This window comes from Marmota marmota, unplaced genomic scaffold (assembly GCF_001458135.2).
Source record: "Marmota marmota marmota unplaced genomic scaffold, marMar, whole genome shotgun sequence".
Taxonomy (NCBI): Eukaryota; Metazoa; Chordata; class Mammalia; order Rodentia; family Sciuridae; genus Marmota; species Marmota marmota.
In genome coordinates this window covers 1,671,004-1,686,398 of record NW_026000283.1, presented here as the reverse complement: position 1 = coordinate 1,686,398, position 15,395 = coordinate 1,671,004, and the positions used below count along the sequence as shown (strand labels likewise).

General features: G+C 43.9%; 1 protein-coding gene across 1 annotated transcript in view; it reads left to right on the top strand.

The window, feature by feature from the left end:
• Positions 1-12,982, top strand: part of Utp14a (UTP14A small subunit processome component) — a 21,574-nt gene extending 8,592 nt beyond the window's left edge. The window contains exons 7-15 of the mRNA XM_015498492.2: positions 3,466-3,585; positions 3,683-3,777; positions 4,516-4,639; positions 4,726-4,803; positions 5,266-5,653; positions 7,856-8,259; positions 8,892-9,085; positions 9,321-9,420; positions 12,576-12,982. Of these exons, the coding sequence (XP_015353978.1) occupies positions 3,466-3,585; positions 3,683-3,777; positions 4,516-4,639; positions 4,726-4,803; positions 5,266-5,653; positions 7,856-8,259; positions 8,892-9,085; positions 9,321-9,420; positions 12,576-12,848 (1,776 nt within the window). The 3' untranslated portion in view covers positions 12,849-12,982. The remainder of the gene's footprint in view (positions 1-3,465; positions 3,586-3,682; positions 3,778-4,515; positions 4,640-4,725; positions 4,804-5,265; positions 5,654-7,855; positions 8,260-8,891; positions 9,086-9,320; positions 9,421-12,575) is intronic.
• Positions 12,983-15,395: the final 2,413 nt, after the last annotated feature.

Sequence of the window (15,395 nt, the reverse complement as noted above, 5' to 3'; positions counted from 1 at the left end):
TTCATCTACTGAAGGGCATTTAGGTTGGTAACACAATTTAGCTATTGTGAATTTTGCTGCTATAAAACATTGATGTGGCTGTGTCCCTGTAGTATGCTGTTTTTAAGTCCTTTGGGTATAAACTGAAAAGTGCGATAGCTGGGTCAAATGGTGGTCCCATTCCAAGTTTTCCAAGTGTTCTCCATACTGCCTTCAAATGGCTCTGCCTCTGAACTAAGTATGTTCTACATTCATGGTGTTAGTCAGCTTTCCATTACTATAACAAAACACCTGAGACAATCACTTTAAAAAAAAAGAAAATGTTTATTTTCACTCACAATCCATGTTTGGTTAGCTCCATTGGGTTGCGCCTCTGCAAAGGCAGAAGTTCATGATGGGAGTGCATGGTGGTAGAAACCTGTTCAATCTATGACCAGGAATGAAAGAGAAAAAGAGGAAGAGACAAGTATGTCATAATTCCCTTTCAGGACATATGATCAATGACCTAAAACTTTCCAGTAGGCCCCACCTTTTAAAGAGCTCCACACTATTCAAATAGCACCAAACTGCAGACAAATCCCTTGATCCTTTGAGGGACATTACAGGTCTAAACAATACCAGTCACATATTTATTTACTCACTTATTCATCTATGCATTCAGTATCAATGATTCTTTTTTAAAAATTTGTTTTAGTTGTTGATAGACCTTTACCTATTTATGTGTGGTGCTGAGAATGAACCCAGTGCCTCACACATGCCAGACACATGCGCTACTACTGAGCCACAGCCTTTTTATTTTGAGACAGGGTCTTGCTAAGTTGCTGATGCAGGCCTCAAATTTGCCATCTTCCTGCCTCAGCTTACTAAATCACTGGGATTACAGGCATGTGCCACCATGCCCAACTGAATTTTCAGCTTTTAAAAAGTGAAGTAAATCTCGTTATCTTATGAAGAATGTGCTTTGGGAAGAGCTGATCTCCACTGCTGGGTCTATTCTCTCACTTGCTTCTCCTACTGAAACCTTTCTCAAAGGACATTAGTGGGCTGGGGGTATGGCTCAATGATATCATGCTTGCCTAGTGAGGCCCTGGGTTCAGTTCCCAATGCTATTAAAAAAAAAAGGCCTTAGTGACAGGCCTCCAAATTGCTACATGTCCTCTTAATCGTCAGCCTAACTGACAACACCATTGACACATCGTGTTCTTAAAATCTCCTCTCCCTTGGCTTCTGTGTCATACCTGTGGTACTTTTTTTATTTCTCTAACTTTTCTTAAGGCTTTTTGCCCCCCACCAATCTCCCCTCCCCTATACTAGGAATTGAACCCAGGGCCTCAAATATGCTTGGTAAGCACTTTACCAATGAGCTAAATCCCCAGCCCTTGCCTTTTTGTTCTTGCTGTCTGCACTCCATGACTTTTGGCTGTCAGTGTTGCTCCTTTCTAAGCTCCAGTTTCATAGTCCATATGGCAAATAAGGCATCACCTGGGTCTCCCACAAAGTGAGCTTCACATTTTCTTTCCCCAGACTCCTTAAACATTTAGCACCACCTTCATCCTATAACTCAGTTCAAAGCTTAACCCCCCTACCATGAGCACTTGGGGTTGAAAATCTTGGTTATCTGATTCCTACTTGTCCGCTTAACTGTCTCCTTCTCCACCCATACAGTGCAGTGTGCTAGTCCTGTAAATTCTGCCTGTTGTGGCAACCAGATCCCTGCTTTCTTTCTTTTTTTTTTTCCACTACCCAATCATCAGGATTTTTTTTTTCTGAAACACAAAACTGGTTGTCACTCTCTTACTTAAAATCCATCAAAGATTTTCCACATAGAGAGCGAAATAAAAGCACCCAACATTTTAGCTACACTGGACAACACATGGTTCTCTTACATACCACTAATTTTCAGATATCCATGTTTTTGTTTATACTCATCTGTCGATTTTCCCCTCCTCCGAAAAGAATTGTTCTTAAACCTCAAAGCCTAAGAGTCATTTCCATTCCCACCCAGTCCACCTGCCTCCTAATCAGAAGCAATGGTTTGTTCCTCAATGCTTACCCCTGGAGAGTAACAGGTAACTCATTGTGTTGTTTCTCTGCTCTGAAAGGCTGTGAGCTCTATGAGGACAGGAACTATCCTAATCAATTGTATATTCCTGGCACCCCTCACAAGTGCCTGGAATGTTTTTGCTTTGATCGATCAATGTTGGTAAACTGAAGTGAGTTGAAGGGAGAGTATAACATTGTGATATAAATCGCTTCATAGTCCGATTGATCATTACTGCAAATACTGAAAAATGGAAAAAACATGTACCTTTACTATTCAGTAGAATAGGTTTATGGTTAAATCAATAGCAACGTATAATGTGTATTTATGCATTTGCCTAGATATTTACAAATTTATTGCTGACCATGATGTATATGGCCATTGAAGAAAACCACACATAATATATGTGTGAGGTTTGAAACTAGCTCTGTTGCCTAGGGCTATCTTTGTGCCTTGTCAGGGTAGACCATGGCTTGACTGGCCTGATTATTTTAGTCATCCTCACAGTATCAGTCAAGCAGCAAATGGAGTCTTCTGTTGACATGCTTACAGCTCACTCGTTTCATAGATATATATATGTGTGTGTGTGTGTGTGTATACTGTTTGGCAAAATTAAGTGGAAACTGAGGAATTGGAGCCAGAGTTAGGAAACGAGTTAAATTTGAACTGTCAGGAAGCAGGCTAATTACATGAAGGTCATATTTTTTAAGGTAGTGTCCTTTTGTGCTCAGGAAATTACAACACACAACTTGCCATAAACTAAATTTGTAGAGTATACCAAAGAATGCCATGTTTTTCTTGTTTGCTTTCATTGGTAATTAACAATACCAAGAACACATACATACAGGATTTGTAGTGTTTCACTGTGGTTTCAAAAAGTTGGGGGTCCCCTCTGAGCCATTATGCAGATGTATTTCCTGGCATACCATTGGTGGCAAATAATGGTTATGATCTAACTTCCTCTCCCCTCTAGAAAATAGCCTTTAAATAAGGCTTATGATAAAAAATCTGAGATTCCTAACTGGTAATAGTTATGTTTCAAATATATAACATTACAGGGATTATTTTGTTTTTGACTGTCTAAACTGATTTCTCTTTCCTGACTTAAGGGGATCCTACATAGATTCTTAAGGAGATTGAATTCTGATTTACATATATTGATAACCGAACAGAGTGATGCCCCTCAGTAGTGTTAGCGAGTATTAGAAAGCCTCAGATTCCCCTTGCTAAAGTTGTCTTGAAGCAATTTTTTAAAACTCAAAATAAAATAAGGCTTTGCCTACACCACTGAACAGCCAAGCTGGAACCTTTTCTTGCTGTAACAGCCAATCCTATCCATTTTGTGATTTCAATTATAGTGTCGTAAATTAGACAGTCATAGGAATGTAAAGTAAAAGATATAAGAAAATAGCTTAAGACTTAGAATGTTTTGTTGTCTCCTTAAGGCAAGAACTCCCCTGGAGCATGAAATTTTTAACCTCCTCCATAAGAACAAGCAGCCAGTGACAGACCCTTTACTGACTCCTATGGAACAAGCCTCTTTGAAAGCCATGAGCCTAGAAGAGGTAAGCATCTTAGGCCCTTTGAACAACCAAGCTTGCTATGCTTCTCCCAACATTTGCCCTCAAGTCCAGGAGTCATTGTAAATGTCATTCATTTTAGGCTAAGATGCGACGAGCAGAGCTTCAGAGAGCCCGGGCTCTGCAATCCTACTATGAAGCCAGGGCTCGAAGAGAGAAGAAAATAAAAAGTAAAAAGTAAGGAGGCTTTGGAGCTGGGATTTTAGCTCAGTGGTAGAGTGCTTGTCCAGCATGTGTGCAGCACTGGGTTCAATTCTCAGCACCACATAAAAATGAATAAATAAAAAATAAAGGTCCATCAACAACTAAAAAAAATAAATAAATGAAGAGTAAAGAGGCCTTGGATCCCATGGAATAAAATGACATAGCCGATCATGAATTCTTTGTAGAGAATCTTTGACGTGGGTCATATAAGAGAGTTCCCAAATAGTAATGACCAGCCTTTTTTTTCCCCCAAACCAACCTTGTATAGTTTGCCTGCTTTGGAAACAACCTTTCCTCCTCCTTTGGCTTTTATGCATGATTTTGCCAAAGAGAACTGTTAAATAACTTTCTCTCCCTTCCAAGGCATCACAGAGTGGTTCTGCAGAATGAGTTCTGAATTCCATAACTAGTGAAGCCAGTAGAGCTTCCTTCCTGCCTTTTTACCTCTTTGGAATTTATTCTGTTCCTCCCTTGGGCTATAGAAGCAGAGGGGACTCCACTGTGCAGAAGACAGCTCCTAGGGGCTGGCTCCAGGGACTAAGAGTCCTGCTAGTCCTCTCAGGTCCCAAACTGGTTCCCTACAGTCAGCTGACTCTGACATCCTTTCTGGTCCCTGCATAGGGAAACTACTTGGATATAGAACATGGGTACTTATGCATGTGACATCAACTAAATCTCTTAGCTCTTCCTCCCAATCCTCTTACCCTATAGATATCACAAAATTGTGAAGAAGGGAAAGGCCAAGAAAGCCCTAAAAGAATTTGAGCAGCTACGGAAGGTCAATCCAACTGCTGCGTTGGAAGAACTGGAAAAAATTGAAAAGGCCAGAATGATGGTGAGACTGCCTCTTAACCTTCCCTCTCTTTGAACCCAACTTTCTCAGGAAGGCACTAAAGATCTCCCTCTGTCCTTTCTTTCCAGGAGCGAATGAGCCTTAAGCACCAGAACAGTGGGAAATGGGCCAAGTCAAAGGCAATTATGGCCAAATATGATCTGGAGGTAAGAGACCATCAGGGTGACAGAAGAGATGAAATTGGAGGAAAGAAAGGAAAAAAATCAGTCCATAAGGATGCTAGCAGAAGCAGATTTGGGAAAGAGCCATGAGGATGGATGGAAAACCAAGAATCTAAAAAGCCATCAGAAAAATCTCTAAGGCAGAGAGGAAAATGACCAGGAACAAGGTGGAAAAGGGAAACAGTGTTGAAGGCAAGTCCAGCAAAGGGGAGAGGGGCTTTTTGTAAATTGTGTGTCATATATTGATTCCCTAGGGACAAATAATTTGTCTTCCATCTTATCCCATAGCTACAAACACAGTGATGTATGTACAGTTTAAACAGTAGATATCAGTAAGAAATACTTATCAAATTAAAAGGAGAATAGACAGCTTTTAAGAAATGAACCAGGAAAGGTGTAATTGTGGTCACTAATGACAAGTCTGTCTCCTGCTGTGACTCCCTCTAGGCTCGACAAGCTATGCAAGAACAGTTGGCTAAGAACAAAGAACTGACACAGAAACTCCAGGTAGTTTCAGAGAGTGAGGAGGAGGGAGGCGCAGAAGAGGAAGAAACTCTTGTCCCTGATGTAGTGAATGAAGTACAGATGGATGCAAACGGACCCAATCCCTGGATGCTCAGAAGTTGCAACAGCGATTCAAAAGAGGATGAAAACCAGGTGGACTCTGAACGGCTGCCTGAGCCTGTTGCCCAGGAGTTTTCTGAAAGTGAGGAAGACGAGAGACAAGTGGCAGAGGAAGAAACTTTGTTGAAAGAATTTGAAGAAAGGCGAGCCCTTAGAAAAAGATCTGAGCTCAAGCAGGATGCTGAGCCCATGGGCAGACAAGAAACAAAAGGTGAGGTACGATGAAGCAGAAGGGACAACCTCATATTGCTAGGGATGAACTGTAAGGGAAAAAACAAGTGTCCACCCACACGTGCAGTGATTAGGCTCTGGGGACTTTTAAGAGGGAGTGCACTGGGTCTCTGAAGTGAAATCCCATAAGTGGATTTTGAGACATTATTAAATGTCTTCAAATTGCTGGAATTTGTATTGTTTGTAAAGTAGGAGTGGCATTTTTAGCACTTCATATAGGCATGAATGGCTCTACAGGCTACATGGCACTTTAGAATTATGATTATGTTCTCAGGTTTTGTTGTTGTAACTAGGGATTGAATCCAGGGGCATTTTACCACTGAGCCCTTCCTATTTTTTATTTTGAGATAGGGTCCCACTACAGCTGAGGCTGGCCAAGAACATGTGATCCTTCTGCCTCAGCCTCTCATTACTGGGATTACAGGTGTACACCACCAGGCTTGGCTTCAGTTTCTGTGTATACTTTTTCCTATTATTTTGAAGAGATTTTATGTGAACAATGCAACACCGTTGTGATTGGTCAGGGCCCTCATTCTGGAGATAAATCAGACATCATAAAGCCTGCTTAGGAAACTGCCTACATTAAGAAATCCCCTGGCTGTCTGGACAGATTCTCAGGTCTGATTTGATTTCCTATAGGAATAGTACATTTAGATGACAACAAAAATCTGTTTTTACATGGTAAAATTTTTACTTTAAAAGTGATTTCATGGGGCTGGGGATATAGCTCAGTTGGTAAGAGTGCTTTCATTGCATGCACAAGGCCCTGGGTTCAATCCCTAGCACCATCAAAAAAAAAAAAAAAAAAAAACTGCTTTCATTTAAAATGTGTTGTGAGAACTTTTACTTAAGGATTCTCAGCTGGAGATTTCTGGGATTAGGTAGTTACAAGTAGTCACTTCTGAGAGGATTTTGGAAAGTAGCACTGCACACTGAAAATGTGGGGTAGTCTCTATATGAACACAAAACACAGCAACATCCCTTGAACCCCTTTAAAAAATTGGTTATTTAGCTGGGCATGGTAGCATGCACCTATAATCTCAGCTACTTGGGAGGCTGGTGTCCAAAGCCAGATTTCAGGAGCTGCAGTGGCTTTAAGCCAAAGCAGGATCCACTTGGGATTGGAGACAACTTGAGTTTTTGCAAAAGGCAGTTTAGAAGTACTCTGTGTTGTCACTCTGTTTTCCTTAGGGCTCTTGAGACTAGAAAGATTTGCTCAGATTTTGTCCCCGACTGGAAAGTGTGAGCGACATCAACTCTAGAAAGTAGCTACTTCCTCTCTTCTTGACTGGATCATAGCACATTATGAAATACTGCTTGAATATATGGAATGAGGCCGGGCACAGTGACCATGCCTGTAATCCCAGAGGCTCTGGAGGCTGAGACAGGAGGATCACAAGTTCAAAGCCAGCCTCAGCAACAGTGAGGTGCTAAGCAACTCAGTGAGACCCTGTCTCTAAATAAAATACAAAATAGGGTTGGGGATGTGACTCAATGGTTGAGTGCCCCTGAGTTCAATCCCTGGTAGCCACCCCCTCAAAAAAAAATTTAAAAAAGATGGAATGAGGCTTTTAGAGTCAAGACAAAACCATCATGGAAGTTTTTACAAATAGTAAAGCATAAATTACAATGAAGTTGGCTTCAGAGGCCACCTGTTAAAATGGCTCCCTTCTTAAAAATTTTGGAAACTCTGAATATAATCCAATAGTAGAGTACCTGCTTAGCGTATGCTAGGCCCTGAGTTTTTAAAAAATGAAGCTTTGAGTAGTCTTCTCAAGCAGGATATACCATACAGGGAAATTAAGCCCCAATTCTGATGTAGCAGTTGCATGGGACTAGAACTCAGGTGTCTGCTTCCCAACATGCTGCTTTTTAGTTGTAGTTAGACACAATACCTTTATTTATTTTTATATGGTGCCGAGGATCGAACCCAGGGCCTCGCACATGCTAAGCAAGTGCCCTACCGCTGAGCCATAGCCACAAGCCCCAACATGCTGCTTTTAACTACAAAATTCTATTACCTCCTGCTTGACATGTAGTGATTAGTGAACTCTCCAGGAGATCTAGCATATAGAATCTTCTCTTCCTCCGTTAGTTCTTTTTAGAACGTCATATATGGTACCTAGCAACCATTGACCAGGCAATGTCCAAACCTTTCCTGACAGCTTTCATTTCCCCCTAGATTCAAGCAGCCAGGAGGTATTATCTGAAGTAAGGGCATTGGCTCAGAGACTCAACAAAGGAAACCTTCAGTCCAGGAAGCGAAGAGTGACTTCAGCAGGGACTGTTCTCCAAGTCCAGACAGAGGAATCTGCCCCAGAGGAGGAGGAGCCCATTTTGCTGCAGAGGCCAGAGCGAGTACAGACTCTGGAAGAACTAAAAGAGCTGAGCAAAGAAGAATGTTCTCAAAAAAGGGAGCTTCCCAGATCTATGTTACAAAGGGAGTGGACAGAGAGGAACCCAAATAATCAGCCAGATGCCCCTAAGGGGAAGAAAAAGAAGGAACAAATGATTAATCTACAGAACCTTCTAACTACAAAAACTCCTTCTGTGAAGTCTTTGGAAGTTCCCACAATAGAGGAATTGGTGAGTAGAGCCAGGGTCATTGGCCATTGTGGAGGATTAGAGCTGGTGCAGAAAGTGTCCTTGCACGTGCAATAAAATCACTGAAGCTTTGTTTTGCTGGCGGCACATTTCAGTAGATGAGAGGTCCAGAATATTATGGGACCAGGCTGGTTCCAGTGGCAGTTTAATAGATGCAAATATAGAAGTAGCTGCTTTCTAGAGGAGGCATATGTGGGTATTGCTGAGACCCCCACATCCTTTATCCTCAGCCACCAGAACCTCCCTGGGGTACTCTAAAACTGCCCTCAAAGGAAAGAGGGAATTCACCCAAAGTTCTGACCAGATCCCAGGCAAGACAACTCAAAGTGAGTCACTGAGCTGTTGCCACTCAGTGGCATCTAGTTCAGGGATCCCTAATTAAGCAATTGAAACTGCTCAAGTAAGACACCTGCTAATTATTTCATATGATAATGAGCTATGGCTATTTACCCTAGAGAGAAGGAAATTGGCTACTGATTGGTTTGTATTACAAGACAGTCATTGTTCAGCACTTCCCCCTAGGGGGCGCTAAAATGTCATGACCCAAAATTCAAACCTTACCATGAACCTCAGCTCTTAAGGCAAACTCTAGCTCTTGCTCTGTTTCTTCCCAGGAAGATGAAGAAGAAAGAGTCCAAAAGCAGATGATAAAGGAAGCTTTTGCTGGGGATGATGTCATCAAAGATTTCTTGAAAGAGAAGAGGGAAGCTGTGGAGGCAAATAAGCCAAAGGATGTGGACCTAACACTGCCTGGCTGGGGCGAGTGGGGTGGTTTGGGCCTGAAGCCCAGTGCCAAGAAAAGACGGCGGTAAGAATAAAGAAGAAAGGGGCTGGGAACGTAATTCAGAGGTAGCACTGCTTGCCTAGCACGTATGAGGGAAGCCCTGGGTTCAATCCCTGGTACTGGGGGATGGGGAAAGGGCAGGCAATAAGGAAGAAACTCTGTCAGAAAAGCACAAAATTCTCCTGCCTCACCCCTAAGTGTCCTTCCTCCCTTTTAACGAAGTCCTTAATACATGTAGTCCTACTGTTTTGCTTTCCAGGTTTCTTATTAAAGCCCCTGAGGGTCCTCCAAGAAAAGACAAGAATTTGCCAAATGTGATTATCAACGAGAAGCGCAATATCCATGCAGCAGCTCATCAGGTGAGACTTAAAGAGCTCTCTAGTTACTTGCTCTCTTGACTGCCTGGCTCAGCTGGGCATGGTGGCATACGCCTCTAATCCCAGCAGCTTGGAAGGAGGATCCGCAAGTTCAAAGCCACCTCAGCAACTTAGCAAGGCCCTAAGTAACTTAGCAAGACCCTGTCTCTAAATAAAATACACCAAGTGCTGGAGATGTGGCACCTGTTAGTAGTTAAGCACCCCTAGGTTCTGTCCTCAGTACCAAAAGAAAGAAAGATGGCTGAAGACAAATGCGTACCTGTTAAGGACAGTGAAGGGATTCTAAATTGTATCATGATAACAACCAAGGGATATATGTAGGATAGAAGAATATGAGTATGATCATAGTCTTGAAGAGTATTGGAGGCAAACAGGGAGTGGGGACACACACCTGTACTCCCAGCTACTCTGGAGGCTGAAACCGGAAGATTGCTTGAGCCCATGAATTCAAGACCAGCATGGGCAACATAGACCCTCTCTCAAAAACAAATATAGATGAGAGGCAGAATTCAAGGGGAAACACTGATCCAGAGATAAGATGGGCTGCTCTGGGTGTATGAGCATGTGTAAAGGGGACTTGAATGAGATTGGACTAGATGACCTTTATGTTCTCTTCACTTCTGAGATCTGTTCCCAGACAGTACAATACTGAAATGAGTTACATTTGCCCGTCTGGGGGGGGGGGGAACTACTTAATAGGTACAGAGGTGAGGAAAATATACATTTTAATAATACTCTATTTGATCCTAATTTTGTGAACTAATCACTGCAGAAATTTTAGCCACTGTCATCCCAACTGAGGATATATAATTAGAAAATAAGCAGTTGAACAGACAGGGATAAAGGAAGGGGAAAGGGTTCTTCAATGGGACAGGATTATAGGTGACAGGTGACAGACCATTGACCTGAATAAAGATCACCTTCCCTTCCCTTCCACCAGGGCTCTTATATTTTGGGGGGTGGGGGTAACAGGGATTAAACTCAGGGGCACTAGACCACTGAGCCACATCCCCAGCCCTATTTTGTATTTTATGTATTTAGAGACAGGGTCTCACTGAGTTGCTTGTGCCTCGCTGATGCTGAGGCTTGCTTTGTACTTGCAATCCTCCTGCCTTAGCCTCCCAAGCCACTGGGATTACGGGTCTGTGCCACTGCACCCGGCTCTTTCCTATTTTTTTAATACAGTCACAACAGACTACCAAATAGTTCTTCAAGAATTTCCCTTATATTTTTTATTTTATTTTTCTCAGTACTGGGGATTGAGTACAGGTGTGCTGTACCACTGAGCCATATCCCCAGCCCCCTTAAACTTATTTTGGGAGCTTGGGTTGTGGCTCAGTAGTAGAGCACTCACCTAGCATGTGCAAGGCCCTGGGTTCAATGCTCAGCACCACATAAAATAAATAAATAAAATAAAGGTATTGTGTCCAACTACAACTAAAAATTAAATATTAAAAAAATACATATAAAAATATTTTGGTACATGGTCTCACTAAGTTGCTGAGGCTGACCTCAAACTCGCCATCTCCCACCTCAGCCTCCAAGTCAGTGGGATTACAGGTGTGTGCCGCCATGACCTTTTAAATAAGCTATGCACTGCAGGTTTCAGTGTATACTTAGAATAAAGTGCTTCAAGGTTGGGAAGCGGAGATTCCTGCAGGTGAATTTTTTCCCTTGCCCTTGGTGATGTGCATAGATCAAGCATCAACCCAAATAAGACATTACCTTAATCTAAGGAGAATCTGTTTGGTTCATTACTACCAGGGCCACCAGGTAGTCCTCAGCAGCTAACTACATCCCAGCTCTCCTGTCCCATTTTTCTGCTTACTTTTTTTTTTTTTTTTTTTTTTTTCCTATTTGGGCCATTAGAGGAATATTTACAGATTATTTACATGTCTAAAGATAGCAATATGGTGGAGTGGAGAAGAATACCAGGCAAGGAAACAGGAACCCTGGGTTCTGTTCTCCCATGCTATTCCTCATTTACCCAGGTAAATCACTTCCCCTGTCTAAGCCAAATCTTAAAGCCAATAATCTAGGACCTTCCAGTTCTGCCTTCTATGATGCCAATAGAGGGTGAAGCTGAGCACAACAGTCTGGTAGAGTTCAGGATTCAAAAGTATATCTTTGGGTTCCTTAAAACATCAACCTTAGAAAAGGAGCCAGGGGCAATGATGCATGCTTGTAATCCCAGCAACTCAGGTGGCCAAGACAGGAGAATCACAAGTTCAAGGTCAGACTCAGCAATTTAGTGAAATCCTCAGTAACTTAGTGAGACCCTGTCTCAAAAAGTACTGGAGATGTAGCTCAGTATCCCTGGGTTCAATCCTTAATCCCCAACTTTGCATTTCTCAGTCCATCAAAAGGAAAGGAGGGGTGGAGGTGTAACTCAGTAATAGAATGCTTGCCTGGCCTGTGTATGGCCCAGAGATCAATCCCCAGCACTACAAAAAAGGAAAGGAAAAGAGCTGGGTGTGGAGCTGGGGATATAGTTCAGTTGGTAGAGTGTGTGCCTTGCATGCACAAGGCCCTGAGTTCAATCCCCAGCACCACAAAAAGAGAGAGAGCTGGGTGTGGTGACAAGATGACCACAAGTTCAAGACCAGCCTCAGCAACTTAATGGGGACTCTGTCTCAAAACATGAAAGACTGGGGATAGATCTCAGGAGTTTGTGTAAAGTGCCCTTGTGTTCAGCCCCTAGTATCAAGTAAGAAAAGGAAATACCAAGCTTGAGAAGGGTAGAAGGATCTTAAAATCCATGGGGATATACAAATGCTCCAGTGTTTCTTGCAGTCACAGTGTTATGTAGTAGCTACTACCCTGGTACAGCAGCCTTGGAAGAATTATAGCTAGACAGGAGCCGTCTCCAGGATTTCTCAATCCCTAGACTGTTGGGTAAATCTTTGAGGGCCAGGGAGGTCCTGACCTACCTTACTTTCCAAGGTAACATCTACTCCCCAATATCCTCAAGCAGATTGGTTCTCCTAAGGTGAGATAGGAACACTGGGATGCCTTGGCCTCTCAGTAGCTTCACTCCCTTGAGGTTGTCACATAGAACTGTGACCTGTGCCCAAACAGTACCTAATGAGCTACCATTAGAGACCTGACTCACCAGATCCCTCTTCCTTCCTTACCAGGTGCGGGTGCTTCCATATCCATTCACCCACTATCAGCAATTTGAAAGGACCATCCAGACCCCTATAGGATCCACGTGGAACACCCAGAGAGCCTTCCAAAAGCTGACCACTCCCAAGGTTGTCACCAAACCAGGTCATATCATTAAGCCGATAAAAGCAGAGGATGTAGGCTATCGCTCTTCCTCAAGGTCGGACATCTCTATCGTACAGAGCAATCAAAAACGACTCTCTGGACATCACAAAAAACAGCTGAAGAAAAGCTCTATAGATTGAGTTGCCAGAGGAGAAATACCGTGGTACCCAGGACCTTTGGTTGCTCTGCTGCAGGATCAATTCCAAAACTAGCTTTGCATATGTGGGTGTAATATAAGCCACCTGTTAGAAATAAAGGCATTTTTATCTATTAACTGGAATATATTCTGTGTTATTTCCCAGTGGAATTGTTTTCTTCTAGTCTGACACCTTTAGATGCCCCAGCTTCACATTTCTCAAGTTGCACTTGTCAGGGGAACCTCATTTTCTTATGAAGACATATAGTTGGTCCTATATTAGAGTAGAGAAAATTTACCCTCGTCTGCGGTGTTACGTGTCACATGTTATGTACGCTCCACCATAAACACAAGTTTGAAGAGTTGAGGATAGTGATAAACTACTAATCTTTAAATCTAGAAACAAGGTGCATACACTATGCAGTTGAAGTCTGCCCTAGACTAATCCTAAAACCAGGATGGTGCTGAAGTTCCATTCTATCCCAAGTCTAGCTACTGTCATTTCTTTGTGTGAGCTTCCTGCTCATACAGATTACTCTAGTAATTTTATACTCTTTCATCATAAGAAAACTGAGATTTTATTCTTTACAGATACTGTAGGTGCCATTTCAGATGTAAACCTCTATTCCCTTTCCTTCCTCAGTTCTCACCAGTGATTCACAGTACATTTTATTCAAGCAAAACTTTGCTACATCATAGTTCCTGTGGGCTTCTCAGCTCAGAGGAACTTGCCTTCCTTTGCATGACAAGAAACAGAAAGAGCCCCTATAGCCACATGTCTTAACAAGGGATTTGGGAAACTTTCACTTAAAAAGGACATACCATGCTTTACTTCCTTGGAGATAGACCCCCCCACACACACACACACACAAGACTTTTAAGGCCCAAATGGCTTAACTTGGGTGTCACAGACCCCTCAGAATTTGTTGAAAGTTATGAGCCCTCCCCAGAAAACGGTACAAATCCATGTACCATATTATATACAGTTTCAGGAGCTTTAGAGACACTTAGAATCTATGGACCTAACACTACATTTCCAAGTTTGCTGCAATTCCTCCTCCCCATAAAGCCTCCTTTGCCAAGCACACCATTCTCCAAATCACTTCCAAAACTTCTATACCTCAAAGGTAACTAGTCCTAATGCCTTGATTTTATAGGCAAAAGAGTGATGTAGCCAGCATTACACAATGAATTAGCAAGTAGGGACTAGGACTCCATAGGCTAACTCTGAAGCCAAAAGCCACATGAATTTCCCAGCTGTGTGGGTCCCTAACATGCTCATCCTCAGGAACTACCTGGGACTGGCTGGCAAGGGAAATTAATATGTTGAGCAGTGTTTAGTGCCCAAAGGGTATTTTTAAGTTACCCACTGAGATTAGCCATGATCTGCTTGCTGGTTGACTTAAGTTTGTAGCCAGTAGGGAATGGGGACCCCTGGCCACTCTAGACTCCGTTTTATACATCTCAATATTCCGTTTCACTCTTGAGTACAAAGCTGTCACCTCCATCCTGCAAACTGAAGTGCCTAGTCAAGTGCCCCCAGTAAATTGCCAATCCACTGTGTACTTTTCAGGGACCCTCTTCAGTTTCATTTGCTCCCCACAGCCCAGAAGTGATGCAAGCGACCCCATTCAAAGGGGAGGGCAGGCGCTAGAAAGTGCTATAAACGATGCCCCATCCCAGCCCCCAAACCCCCAAACGGATTCAATTGTTGTTTCGTGGGGCTTTTTTTTTTTTCTTCCTCCGAACCTCCGAAGTGTTCTCCTTTCCCATTGGCCAGAGCTGCCCCTTGACGCCACCCTGGCCTTGCTCGCTGATTGGTCCATTCTGGATGTGCCCAAGCCTTTTTCCCAGGGTGTGGCGCCACCCCCGCCCCCAACAGGGTTCTGACCCCTGGCTCCTCCTCCCCACCAAGCCCCCCTCTCTGTTCCAAATGGTACCGCCCTGGCTCGGCTCCCCCACGGCCGAGGCCGCTGCCCTTAGGGCCCCCGGACGGGGCGGGGCACGCTGGGGACGGGCAGAGGGCGGTGGTGGCGCCTTCCTGCCGAGCTTGAGGCCGCCCCCACCACCCTTCTCTAGCCCTAGTAGGTTCCACTTTCCCCTGGGCAGTTTTCATCCTGCCTTGGTAGCCCCGTCCCGTCTGTGCAGCCCCCAACTGTAGTCTTTTGGTCATCCCAAACAGCAGCGCTAAATCCCAGCCCTCAGCGCTCCACACACGCCCATCCGCCTCCACCCTCGGGTTCTCGCAGCACTCCTTTTCCCTGAGTCTGCTCACCCTTCCCCTCCCGAGCCTGGAGCGCCCTCGTTTCTCGGGGACTGTCCATCCCTGGGACCCCACCTCCCCGTGTGTGGCCGGTCCTCCTAGTGGCCTCCCCTTCGCAGCCTAGCCTCCCCTCCCCTTCGTGGCCAGCGTGGTGGGGCACTCCTGCCCCTCCCTTTTCTCCGTACCCCAGCTCTCCCTTCTTATGTTGTCCCTTCACGTCCCTCTCTAAGCCCCACCCACACCGTGCCCCCCCCTACACACACTCCTCCCTTTGAGGCGTCCCCTGGC